General features: G+C 39.1%; 1 protein-coding gene across 1 annotated transcript; it reads right to left on the bottom strand.

The window, feature by feature from the left end:
* Positions 1–7,328: 7,328 nt before the first annotated feature.
* On the bottom strand, positions 7,329–11,366 carry RB195_000090 (uncharacterized protein; the record flags this gene model as incomplete). Its single annotated transcript, XM_064196236.1, has 7 exons — positions 7,329–7,482; positions 7,560–7,675; positions 8,101–8,222; positions 8,736–8,876; positions 10,567–10,664; positions 10,962–11,119; positions 11,175–11,366. 7 exons carry the CDS (start codon positions 11,364–11,366, stop codon positions 7,329–7,331), a joined length of 981 nt encoding a protein of 326 aa, XP_064052117.1.
* Between the last annotated feature and the right edge of the window lie 2,722 nt (positions 11,367–14,088).

Raw genomic sequence — 14,088 nt, 5'->3', positions numbered from 1 at the left:
GATGACCACCTCCGTCTTCCCTACTATGAGTCTCTTCACTCTCGTGCTTGTCATTAGGATTACGTGCTAAACTGATGCACTTGTTATGTCAGTGTTCCAAACGTACGTTCATATATGTCTGTTTATGTTTGCTTCATTCGTTAATCCAACCTACATCATCGTATCACGTCGATTGATATTAATTGGTTATGGCAAGCTGTTTCTATATACCCATCCTCTCTTCTCTCTCTCTTTGTGTGGTCACCACTGCCTCGTTGTTATGTGTTTCAATGGCAGGCAACAGGCACTAATCAACTGTAAGTTGCCAATTTATGTTAGACGTGCTGATTCTGTTTTAGCAATAAACACGTTTACTGATTTCATCTGATCTACACTTAGTCGACCTGTGTCACTTTCAAGTCGACCCTATATCGAGAGGCGCAAGCAGTATCAGATTTCCTTCAGTTGATTTCAATCTGATTGCTAGAACGCTTAGAAGCCTTGCTACCCCTTCCTGAAAATGAGTGGACGGCAGTATTTCCTTTTTTTTTGAGGTTATAACATTGCTTAGTTTCGAAGTCCATAGTTTAATTTACGGAATCGGTGTTAAGTAGCGGTACTGTAAAAACGTTTAGATATAAGATAAAGACGGCTCTTGTTGATATAGTTTAGGTTTTGTCTCGTTCTGAATACAGAAAATGCTGGAATCACTCCATCTTGAATGTGAAACTGAAATTCTCTGAGTGACACTTCAGACGGAACTCGATGCCGTTAGGATTCGTTTCGCAAATGCTGCACACTTGTGATTTAGGGATAATGAATAGAAAATAAGCTTTAATAGTTTATTGGTGGGTATTTGGAAAACCATTAGATACATGTAAATTCAGTTGGAGGAAGCAGAGATTCACGCTGTGATTTGTGGATAATATTGGCTTTTTTGAAATTAAGCAAATTAAGGAAAATTGAATTTAAAAATTTGTTAAGCACACAGCAGTAGTGTAACTTTAGTTTTTTCGTCTCCTTCTGAGAAAAAAAAACCTTTAAGTAAGTACCAGTTGCAAGAAACTATTCAAAAGGAGAATTTTGTAAGTTCAACAAAAAAGGGAACAAGGAAGGACGTCGACGCCAAAATAACAAGTGGGCGCGTTTACCACACGTTAGAGGTTCGGCTTTGACTGCCCGGTCGATAGTTCGAAAGTGCCCTCGATAAAACCAAACTTTTGGTTCTTCTGTGGTGGTAGATTTGTCTTGGACGGTAAAACTACCGGAGTGGGATATATGGTGACCTTCAAAAATTATTGTTCAAGTTGCATATACGCTAATAAACCTTAAACGATTCTGAGTTCAAATCGAATGCGTGAGATCATCGATTTATTTGGAGCAGGGGGATTTCGAATCGTAGAGAGTGCGCAGTCGCGGCCGAATCTCTTCGCAACCACGCTACGCCCGCCCAGACGCATTACAATCACAGGGGAAATGATGTCCGTGCGTTCAGAAATGGTGCAATAAATATACATTTGTTGATGATCTATTCTAATAGTATTCTGATCAAGACGACTTTTCAAAAGTCCATTCAATTATTCCATCTATCCCGTTTGGAAAAATTTCAAAATCCGGTGAGGATAGCACTCTTCAGGAACCCTGTCATTGGAGAAATGAAAACGAAAGTGAAATGTGTGTTATGTCTTAGTTTGGTACTTTTATTGTACTATGTAATCACTTGAAGCGTTGTTTCGAATCGTGAAGCTTCGCCAGCACAAGCGGTAACAGGCACCAGTTGGTGCGGACGCACTTTTTGTCCGCTACGACGGCCAATGCATCGCTTTTTTTCCGTCTCTTTTGTCGTTGGTTCAGCAGGTTTGGGGGTTAGCAGCGTCATTGCTAGGCCGGCGGGGAATCTTTGTCTTATTTGCAACGTATAAATATTAAGGGATACAGAAATGAGGAGATGTGATCAGAGCGTTCTATCGGCAATACTTATTCTTATTTCAATTTTCAATTCCTATTACTATGACCTTTGATGCCCTCCTCATTAGAATAATTTCTCTTCTAGAAAATTCTAGAACGCTAATTCATTTTTCTTCTAAAAAATTTAATAAATCTCCACAGCGCATCGTACCTTACATAAAGGCCTTACTATCCCTAAAACATCTCAAAGAAGAAGATAGAGGCTTTGAAGTTAAAAAGGTGGATCGTTTTTCCTTTACTTAGACGATCTACATCCATGGATTAGCATCCTCTGAGGCTTATCCCCTAAGTCCTCTTTTAGGCAGTACTTTTTCGTGAACAGTGAACAAGGCTTGTTCGAACTATTTGATAATGACCAAAAGATTTTGTGCTCTCGTTAGATTTTCAATTTCTAGAAGAAAAAAAAACTAGAATCACTCGCATACGTGCTGCTATGTAAACCACAGATAAATTATCTGCACCCTGCAGATAATTTAGAGATTTTTAGAGGGTTAAAACATGACTTTATACTTACTTGGTAGCCATAATGTCTCCGAAAATGAAGCGAACAATATAAGAAACACGAAGCAGCGGAGCAATATGCGAAAGAAATAATACTAATGATAGAAATAATAATAAATGAATTGTAGTAGCTAAGGACGACCTAAGAGAATGCTGTGCAGTAAAAAGTGCAAAATGTTCTTCTAACACTAGCGGGAAACACTATGATGAGTTTCCGCTGAATGAATGAAACAACAGCGTGAATTATAAAAGCTTCCCAAGTCTAAAAAACCCTAAAGTAAAGTTTAAAAATTTCCAGAGAAAACATTTTGTTCACTATAAAATTGTCAAGGGTTCCGAACCATATCTGAGCTATGCAGGATGTTGTTAAAGAATGATTTTCTCCGTGATTTTTTTTTGTTTTCCCTTTTCTCTTCTTTTGAATAGCAGTAACAGAACTTCTTAAGCTTTCAGTTAATTTTTCCATTTAAGAAAAAAGAAAACTTTTCGAACACTATCAAAATGGTCATTTTCAAATGTTCATTTTTCTTGTTATTCTAGAAAACTCTGCCTTCACAATTGAACATTTCACCGGCAGAAATTTTTAGCACAATTTTACAACACTTAGAAAAAAAAAAGCTTCTCGATGAAACGAATGTTATTATCGTGTCCTCAATTCAGTGAACTCTGGATAGAAACTTTCAGTTTTCCTCCAAAAAAAGGCATGAAGTGAACAGATGTGCAAGTAAACGAAAGACAATTCACGAAATTACTGCATAAACACTCTTTCAAACCTCCAGTTTTTAATTTTTTTGAACGTAAGAGGTATGTCTTTAAAAATTAATAAATTGATGAAGTCCATATATCTTCGTGTCAAATGATCACCATATTAGTAGTCAGCGTGTTCTACAGTTCTGGTTTTCAAAGGTTTCTGCGGCATTTACAGTAGTAAAGTCAATGAAATTGATACGACCGGATAAGCCATACTAATTCGAACGGTTTTGCTATCAATAATCGGATTTCAATCAATATTTGCATTTGAAGAGTAGCCTATTATAATCTGCGCTCGGTGTTCACCCAATCGTCTGCGGATAAAGTTTGGTCCGAATCCATTGACCGCGGAACATTATTTGAGGAACAGTGAGGAAAGAAAAAAAAATCGCTGAAAACAACGCAAAAAAAGACGATTAGTGCATTGCTCTCGTTGCAGGCTGAAACAAGCTCAGAAATTCTATTATTTGGGATATTCAGCACTTATTTGGCATATAGGGCTTGGGCTTTCATAAATATTGGGTCATTCCATAAATATTGGAATATTCTATACTTGCTTTATCCAACAGAATTAACGCTAAAAACATTTTTGAGGTCTAAAACGGCCTCTACTTCATCTTCCACAATCCTCTTCCATCTTTCTGTCACTTTCATTGCACGTCTGCTATTCCTCTCAGACTTTAATTAATGCAAATGGATAGATCGTTTCATTTATGGGATAACCGAACATTTCTTCTTTTTCCACTAATAAATCCCCTCGGGAATAGAAAAATTCAGCAGTCGGAACTCACTATGAATCCAATGTGTGTTCCATCAAATTTTGTAGACCCTTAGATTGTCCGAATCATTCAGGATTTGAGTGCATAGGAAAAAGTTTGAAATGCTTGGCGGCTTGCAAGAAAAAAATCGCAAAATTGTGCATCAGATGCATCGCACACCATGTTCGTGCTCAGCACACCAAATTACTCCCATGCGCTCAGAAAGGAACTGGAAACGCAAACAACCTCACAGTAACTGCATGGCTCATCGCGCGAAAGCTGAATGGGTCAAGATTCAGGATAGGGAAACTTTCCGCTGCACCCTTCCAGGCTCTCAGCGCTTTGGCGGCATGCGCGCTTCAAAGTGTGATAGCTAAATGTCAGCTTAAAGGTATCACCCCACGAATTTGACGTGATATGGATTTCTAACGGTCAAAGACTATGCAGGATCGCAGATTGCAGAAACGGGATTCCGCTCATTTCTTCTTAATCGCCGTGAAAAAAGGCCCGGAAGAGGCGGCTTCATGCGTTTCCGGGCGCTGTTTTCTACAATGAGTTCGATTGGAGCGCGTCAGCCTTGTACACGCGCCGCATCTCCCGGGCCGTTCATTTTACTGCAATTAGGAAGAAATGGACGGAATCACCCTCCTCCCCGTAATCTACGATCCCGTATACAAATAGTCCACCTGAAATCCGTACCACCTCTGATTCCTTGGGTGATGCCTTTAAAAAAGTTGTTCAACCGCACACTCACTACGTTCCCCGAGCAGTAGTGGTCGGTCACGATGTCCAGTGTCAACCTGCCATCGGTCAGGCACCCGTCGAAGCATGCAATCAATGACGAATGGTCATGTTGCCTCGTCTCAGTCAACATCTGTGCATCAGGCTGCTAAGTCTCATATAAACCGTGACTGTAAAATCATGTTTCCAAATGGTTATCCATGGACCAAAGCTGTGACATCGTTTTCATGACAATTTCCTCGTCAACATTCACTTTATTGAGAATAAGGCAGCTAGACAACTCCTCTCCTTATTTCGAGCAGCTTTTTCCGGAGCTGTTTTAAAAAGTCTCAAACTGTTAATACTGCCTCTTCTTTCAGCATTCGGTTCAACAAAACTCACCTATGTTGTTCTATTCTTTGAATAATACCGATGGTATACTGTACACCTTGCCTCTGATGAAAAAAATGACAGAAATAATAGAGTGTGTCACTTCATAAAAAATCATTAAGCGATAGTATTAGGGCCTAAGAGCAGGGTGTCACGAAATTGACGTATTTTTAAAACTTGAAGAAAAACGTTGAGGTCAAGGTGTGGAGACAGGAGGCCACGATCACGATGAAAACCGTCTTAGTTTCTAGGTTAGTACTCCACCTCCTGTACTCCTGTACACGCTGCGCTCCTCTTAGCAGCCCATTCACTGGTTTCACTTGAATAGGCTCCTGAAAACACCTCAGTAGTCCTCGACCATTCGCCTGTAGGACGAGGACTCGTAGATCAAAATCTTTGACGACTCATAGATCAGAAATTGATGGCATTGATAGCAAACATAACTTCATTCCGATTTTGATCCTTTGTCGAAGGATCTTCACTTTCTCCTCAGTTCCAATCTGTACATAGTTGCTCTTAGATCTACGATTTTCGTCAAGTTTGTTTGGCGCAGGGTGCAGTGGAACTGAGAGAAGCGGTGGTCACCCCAGACCATCGTCCACATCACGGGCTATGGATAGTTCTGATCAATACGGTCGAACACCATAAAACTCAGGTTTTGCGTGAACTGTGGGGAAATGTGAGGAGAAAGGAAAGCAGGAGGCGAAATCAAAAACGAAAAACGAAAAAAGCTTCATCGAAAAACGCCTGACGGCATTTTCCATGAAGCTTCGATTGCCGGAGAGTTGAAAAACGTCAGTTTCCTTCAAACTAGGTGCTCCGACAAAGGAATAACGAAGCAGAGAAGTAAGCGCTGAAGAAGTAGAAACGAGCTCTCAAGAAACACGGAACAGTGATACGCTTTGCCCACCATGGCATTCGATTGAGATCATCCTAGTCACAATGATTTCCGGAAGGTCATATTGATTAGAATTTTCTCGCGGTTTGGAATTTTCTATGTGTTTAAGATAATGCCTCGAGCAAGGCTCAATAAACGCTTGAATGGTCAAAACACCAATCTGTAAACGGATTGAAATTGTCTGCATTATGTCATTTAATTTAAACTTTTAAACTATAAATCGAATACACGTCCATGAACATCCACGAATTACAAAATAGTACATCCAAGGGCCGGGTAAACTCCAAGGACTTTGTACTTCTTGACTCTTTGTTCTACTTCCACTACTAATAGAAAGAAATAAGAAAACTGAAAGAAATGGCGACCAAATGTCCCAAAACCAAAAGTCGAGTGTGGCGCAGTCACTTAGACACTGTCCATTTTCATCAGCCCAGCGATCAATCAACGTGTTTCAACTATCTGGAAACTTCAACTATTCACGAAAATTTCCGTAGAGGAACAAGGTGAAATCCTTGCAAAGTAGTGCGTCCTGGGTTTACCGATTGATTTCAGAAATGCAGAACAAAACATTAGTTGGTTTTATCAGCTTATTTATTATGCTATTTTATGGTGAGCGAGTGTTTTATTGTCATGAAACCATGGATAATGGGGAAAATCCTTGTTTCGTTTTTCCTTTTAAATGTAACTGCCCTTTTCCTGATTTCTGTATCTGTCTTTCTCATAGAACAGAACGGAATGTTGTAGTGATTGATAGAGGATCGTTGAGGATGTAGTGATTTCCCGATTCTCATCCAGATGTCGAAATCCGTTTCTCAGCTTTGCTCAGGATTTAATTTCTGGTGAGTTATTGTGGATGGTGATGATCTTTTAGAACCAGAAGTTGATTATAACTTTCTCAACAGAAATCCTGAGTTTATTTGTTGTGTCTGAAGCGCTCTGATAGATGTGATCAGAATTTTTCTTCTTGAATAAAATACAATCCAAACAACAAAATACAAGGAATGGTACAGAGCTAAACAGTCAGAAAGCAGTTCAATGAAATTGCTTAGCTACATTAATAGGTTAAAAACTTTAGCATTTAATAGAAGAGCTCCAGTTTTGAAGAATTTATTTTATGTCACCTGCTCAAAATGGTAAATGTAGTAAATTGAAACCCTGTACATTTTTAACATGTATGAATTTTTGCACCATATAGAATTTTTTCTGCACCAATTTGGCCAAAATTTTAAAACAGAACCGGTTCCGAGAATTTCTTCTGGTAAAACAAAACAATAAACAAACATAAGCACATATTATGCAAATGTCTTATCGTAGACTTCACTCTTAATTATAATTCAGTTTCTAGGATTATTATTTTTTTTTTATTAATGGTCATCACTATTTACACAGTTTGCAAAACGTTTACTGATGATCGGTCGCTTTACGATGACTGTTTTAGCGCTCTTCATACTGAATGATTGAAGATCTGTAGTTAATTTCTTCTTGTAGGTTGGACATAATAAGTATAGAACGGCTTTTCTGGAATGGAAATTCTTTGAGCACATTCGAACGTGTGTTACTCGATGATTCCCATTGATCAGAGAATGAGACTGTACCTGTACTCGGGTGCTCTCCACATGTAAATAAAAAAGTTCGTTGAAGCATTAATAATTACCAACCATCCAAGTTGTTGATTTATTTCCCCTATTAACGAGGGTGAAAGTGAGAAAAGCTGAAACAAATAGTTTGTTATGTGCCTAAACACAGTTTCTAGTCCTTGAATGAAAGAGCTTAAAGGCATCACCCCACTAATCGGAGGTGGTATGGATTTCAGGTGGAGTATTCTTATACGGGGTAGTAGATTATGGAAAGGGAGGCGATCCATTTCTCCCTAATTGCCGTAAAAAACGCCCCGGAAGATGCGGCGCGTGCACAAGGCTGGCGCGCTCCAATCGAACTCGTAGGAAGTAACGCGCCGGAACGCTCGAAGCCGCATCTTCCGGGCCGTTTTTTACGACAGTTAGGAAGAAATGGAAGGAATTACCCCCTCTCCGTAGTCTCCCATCCCGTATAGGAAATCCACCCGAAATCCGTACCACCTCACATTCGTGGGGTGATGCCTTTAATTTGAAAAATTTTAAATTTGAATCTCTTCACCTGTGTAACGAGTAGCGCTATGACTGTAAGGAACCACGTTGATGTGTATACACCCATAACAATCGAAAGGGAGTACAGAAGTCGACGAATACGCTCAACACTCTGTTCGTGTGTATTTTGTGCTGTAAATAACAAACCTTCTTATCGTTTAATGGTAAAATTGATTTGATATATCTTCTAACTAATCAATTAAAGGTATTACTCCACAAATCTGGAGTGGTACGGGTTTCAGGCATCTAATACTTATACGGGGTCGTAGATTGTGGGGAAGAGAGTGATTCCGTTCATCTCTCCCTGTATCAGTGTAAACGGAAGACTGGAACGCTGTTTCTTACGACGGCTTCTGTTGCAATGCGCGATCATTGCGCCCCGCCCCGCCCACGATTCGTCGAAAACCCAATCGGACGAATCGCAGACGGGGGCGGGGCACAACAATTGCGTATTGCAACAGAAGCCGTAGTAGCGGAAATAGCGTTCCGGGGGCGTCCGTTTACACTGATACAGGGAGAGATGAACGGAATCACCCTCTTCCCCGTAATCTACGACCTTGTGTAGGGATTACCTGCCGGAAACTCGTACCACCCCAGATTCGTGGAGTGATGCCTTTCAGGGAAATTTCCAAAAAAAAAAATCACCTCTCATCACGCGACATTTCATATGAGCAGCACCGTATACGAATATGACCATGATTGCAATTAGGAAGTTCGAACCGATCCATACTAGCCTCGATGATTTGTTATAAGCGGTAGGAGGAAGACAAATCGGTACGCGAACATCTGAAATTCACGGTTACGGAGATCCCGAACAAGCGTAATTACCACCAACAACAAAACTGCCTTCTAAAACGATTAGAATTAGTTGCAAATGGGCTGAAGAGGGTAACAGGTACGTGATTGAGTATTTGGCTGCATTAAATATTGAGAATCCTGAGAAAATTTTCCCTTAAGAATCTGCTCAAATACAGGTAGGAATTGAAATGGTAAAAGTTGATGCCCCAAGTACTTTCGTGTCCTTGATGACATCATTTTGACAGTCGTCAGGCATAAATGAGGCGGAACGGATGATCACCGAAAAGTACAAAAAGTGTTGAAGTCATCTTCAAGTCCACTCTTCTTGAAACCCCGGTATTTGAGGGTGTATTTATGTTTTCTTGTTATGCCAACGAGGTTTTGGTGAAACTTTTTTTAACGTTTCGACAAACTCGTCTTTTTCAAAGGCCTGAAAATGGTTCGAGGTCTTTGATACTATGCATATCCCATCAAACTCCTCCTCTCTCCTCGCCAAGCCTCGATATTGTTCCAAATACACCACGCAAGACCTTCAAAAGAAAAACAACTGACCAGTTCCACCGACTCGGGGTTGGTAAACCACCGCGTTCTTTAAGATTGTCACCAAGGCGAATGAGATCTACGCACTGTGCAGTATCCTTATGTATTGGTGTCTGGATAACGTTAAGGAACTGCATGTGGGACAGCTCACAGAGTGTTACGAACGGCAAGAAGTCATTGGTAATTATTCATGGACGGATTCCTGACTGAAACCGAGAATGCTTCCAATGCCTTCCTAGCAGATATCATGTATGTTGAGGTCATCTTGTCCTCCAAAACCCTTAAAAAACGATCCAGATGAGGAACGGATGCGTTTCTGATGTTCCAGTCAAGCTCAGCTGAATGAATATATCCGAATGTTCCAGTTATGCGTATCCAAATGGGGAAATAAAAATGACGAACGATTCCTGAGCATTTGATTTCTGAGCACGGGAGGTGGAAACGAGCGGCTTAAGGAGTACAAAAGATCATTGATTATGTATTAGGGCGTTCGGAAAGTATCTGCCGAAAATTTCGCAGAAGCACAGATTTTTTGAGATGTCCTGGAAGTTCCTGGAAGACTGAAGAAATCCGGCTCCATGCTCACCTCGTCAAAACCTTCGTTCTTCCTACTTTGACGCGAAAAGCAGAACGAAAATATGGTTAGCGTCATAGAAAGCTGAATTGAAAAGGTTTCCGCTTTATGCGAATATTTTTTCAAGAAATTGAATTCAAAGTTCAATTCTTCTACAATGGATCGAAAAATAGACAGAAGCTACCGCATTTGCCTCAGGGAAAGTAAACTTACGAGGGCCAAACACGAAATGTCTTATTTTACTCAGTGGTCTATGAAGTATTACTCCCGCTGGAGACGACGAATCGACGAAGAACGGAAGCACAGGTGATGCAGGTGACAAATGAACGTAATGATTCTTGGAAATCTAGAGTATTTCAAGTTTTCCTATGGAAATTACATCACACTTTTCTCCTGTAATTGTACCGTCACGTCAGAATAAAATGCAGCTTCTAGGTCCTAAGTTATTACCCTCACTAGAGTTTGAATCTTGTCCGGAAAAGAATATGGTGTCTTTTCAGCTTTTTCAGAAATGTCACAACGTCTTTCTGCAAACTTTCACCTGCTAAAAAATGTCTCACAAACCTGATGAGTCTAAATAACCGTAGAATGTCATTAAAGCAGCATAGCTCAATACGAACATCATCATTACAAAGTATAAACGCTTCGGAAGGCGTGAGTACCTAGAAATTAAGAAAAAATAAAAATTAAAAAAAATTAAAAATGAGAACTCGTTGTATTCACAAATGAGAAAAGTGGGAAAAAAATTGGAAAGTAGATCCAAACTATCAAGAGTGGTAAGAAAGAATGGAAAATAGATTCAAGCCATTTAAAGTGAAATGTAAATGGAAACACAAATATTTTTATAATTTCCCGACGAAGATTGCAGTAACTGTGAGGAAATAACTCAGGAAAAGCGTTCCAATGAGATTTCGTGTGACTACTCTCCCTACGAATTCTTTGATGTCACAAAAACTAACCTCACGGATAAAGTAACAGCAAAGAGCCGATCGATTCCTAGTATAAGACCCATTCCAGCTTGAATATTTAGCGCAAAAAGACCGTAGATACTGTGAGCGAAGCATTCACTATTCTTTTGAAAATACCAGTTTTTGAGCATTTGTATACGTAGTTGAATCTAAAAAACAACGACTGAATGACTTTTCAAAGTTTTCGAGGAAGAAAACACTCACCAAGTATCCACATACAACAAAATCTGCGGTCGCTAATATGCAAATAAGAATATTGCAGCGATTTTTCAAACTAGGCGACGCAAAAGTCGCTAGCACTATAATTCCATTTCCAAGGAAGCCAACAATCGAAAATGCCAACGTAGTGAACACCATCGGCATTGGGACCATCTCCATCACCGTTTGATTGGACATTTGAAAATTTGAGGTGTTTTTTATCCACAAGGAATAAGACGGTTACTTGGAGGACGACGAGAATACTAAGGACAATATCTCTGGGAAAAAAAATAGGTTGCTCAACAATTCGGTAGTGGAAACTTATGAATATAATACCGCCATTTATTTCAGTCATTTTTTGATACCGCCATTTATTTCAGTCATTTTTTTTTCAAAGAAGATGTTCCAGAATGTTCTTACGTACGGTCTGTTAAAATTCATTTAAAAACAGTTCATTGTTTCTAGGCCGCTTTACCACTTTGATTTGTGCACACTCAGATCTTGACAATCTCCTTTTCCACCTCTTTGACATAAAAACCCCTAAATGCGAAAGTTAAATTCAGTTTAGTAGCAATGATTTTAAAATAGTATATTGTTAAAATTAAAATTTGTTAAATTAAAATGTTATTGAGAAAATTTGAGCTAGTATTTCAATCAATTTGGTGGAGTATTTCGCTACACAGAATTGGAAGCGGAAGAAGAGTTCTGTATGGAATACTGTGTATGATATATATGATATATGTACTCATTGTGCGGTTACGAAGTAACCTCTGAGATTGAGATTTATTTTTGGCTAAGAATATAAGACAATTTCTACGATTTTCTCTCTTTTCTTCTTATTTTCACAAGAAAGCGAGCTAATAATATGCTTCTTCCATTATAAATGCTTCTTCCATAAATATTAGATATGCTTCTTTCGTCTCCTTTTCACTGAATTTTTTCAATAAATAAAGTGATGGTGTAAGAAAAAAAGAACAAAAATAAATCAGTTAAAGGTAGGAAAAGCGAAAATTTTCAACCTAATGCTCATCTCCAAAGATTTAGCTTAGAAACATGCAAATAGGAATTATTTCACTAAAGTTATTCAGTGCTATTAAATAAATAATAAATTAAATAAAACTCTCATCATAAAGAAAATCATAAAGAACTCTCATCGAAATATCCACGGACAAGAGTAGTTCGTGGGAGGATAAGGAAATCAACGACAAATCTCTATACGGATATTTAGTGGTCGTATCTTAGTTGAATAAACTCATGAATTCTTTCACTGAAACCTCCACTTCATCTTTTCTAAACGTCAAGTTAGCTTGAACAGAACAGTAGCAGGATGTTTAGTGCACTACATGCTCTAGAACTGACTGGAAAAGTTCAGCTAGAACGCACTGAGAACATTAAATGAAAGAATGACTAGGTAATGTTGCAGGCGAAAACAAATTTAATCTCAGGAAAATATGACGTCTTTCAAATACGATGAAAAAGGTACAAACTGTGTTGTTAGTTGCCGATACACTGAACAATGTAAACATCTGTTCTGCTAGAATGGAAATCAACAAAGCGGCTAACTAAATGTTGCAATGAACGTAAAATTGTGATTCATTCGAACTATGCAGCGGGAAATCGTCAGAGGTGGTCAAATATTCTACTAGGTTTTGAGTCTGCATTACGCGAGATACGGATATTGTATATATTTAGGATAATTGACCAGCCCAAGAGATTCTCAATGGTAGCTTCTGATGCCCGCGTACGTGTGTCGCGTGTAAGAGTCGTTATCCTGGGGTCCTTCTCTCCTTTTCGATATCCTAGACAGCTCTTTTGGTGCTCTGCCCTTTCTTAATGCTACCCCCATGGGGATTCGCCCGGCAGTCAGTAGAGTCTTTCTTGTTACTGTAATGAGCGATGATCGTTCTTATTACTGTAACTCAGAAACTCTCAGGCTCAGGTTGCTAGCCTTTAATCCCACCGATTATAAGTAACGGGGAATCCTAGATGGTTCAGCTGGAGCTGGAGTCCGTAAATGGAATTCACATGCTTCTGAACTTGCGCAAAAGGTAGCTTTCATCCCTTTTTAGCACCTCAGCCACCAGCTCGGAAAGCGCTACACGCGACGAAATACCTTTGACTCGCTTGGATTCTTCTAGTGAAGGATATCTGTGATGTAAAAATATAGTCAACTTCATCAAAATTCAAAGGATACAACAATAGAAGAGAATTTCTGATACGGTTAATTGTGAATTTTTTACATTTTTGGGCCTTTAGTTTGAAGAAAAAAAAGAATTTTATGACGATAAATTGTGAAAGCTCATGCACGGATTAGAATTGTATTATCCTAGCAATCCTAACAAAAAATCTTTACATATGAAATATCTGCAAGATAAAATGAATAGAAACCTAAGTTTTGCGATGATGTGATGAAAATAGGATAGGCAGTAAGAAGGTGGAATATTAATGGTGCGGTCAAGGAAGGCGGATGTCTTGCCGCCATTGTTCATTCTGCGCCCATATTAACTCTTCATGCTTCATTAAATACTGTGCATAACAGAGAAAAAAATAACAAAATAACATTCATGAACGTCGTATGTATGTGATCGATAATAGAATAATCGGGAAATGTTAAATAAATTGTACTTAGAATAAAAAGAATGCTCCGCAGAGCACAATAAAAATCACAAAAGGATCGGAAAACTTTGAGGACACGAAGAGATTTCTTTCATGGAACTGAGGAATGGGAGAGTGTTTATTTGCACTTGTACCTTTTCAACTTACCATCACATTATACTATTATTAAAAAGGACCGGTGTAGCGCAGTTGGTTAGAGGTTATTCCACTTCGTGCACGATCGATCGGAGGTACGAATCCGCCGGTAGTGCTCACCAAGCCTTTCCTCCCCGTCGGGGTCAATAAATTGGTACCAGACTCGTCT

The sequence above is a fragment of the Necator americanus genome, chromosome IV (genome assembly GCF_031761385.1).
Source record: "Necator americanus strain Aroian chromosome IV, whole genome shotgun sequence".
NCBI classification, from domain to species: domain Eukaryota; kingdom Metazoa; phylum Nematoda; class Chromadorea; order Rhabditida; family Ancylostomatidae; genus Necator; species Necator americanus.
The sequence above is the reverse complement of the archived record's forward strand: the minus strand, read 5'-3'. Positions and strand labels throughout refer to the sequence as shown.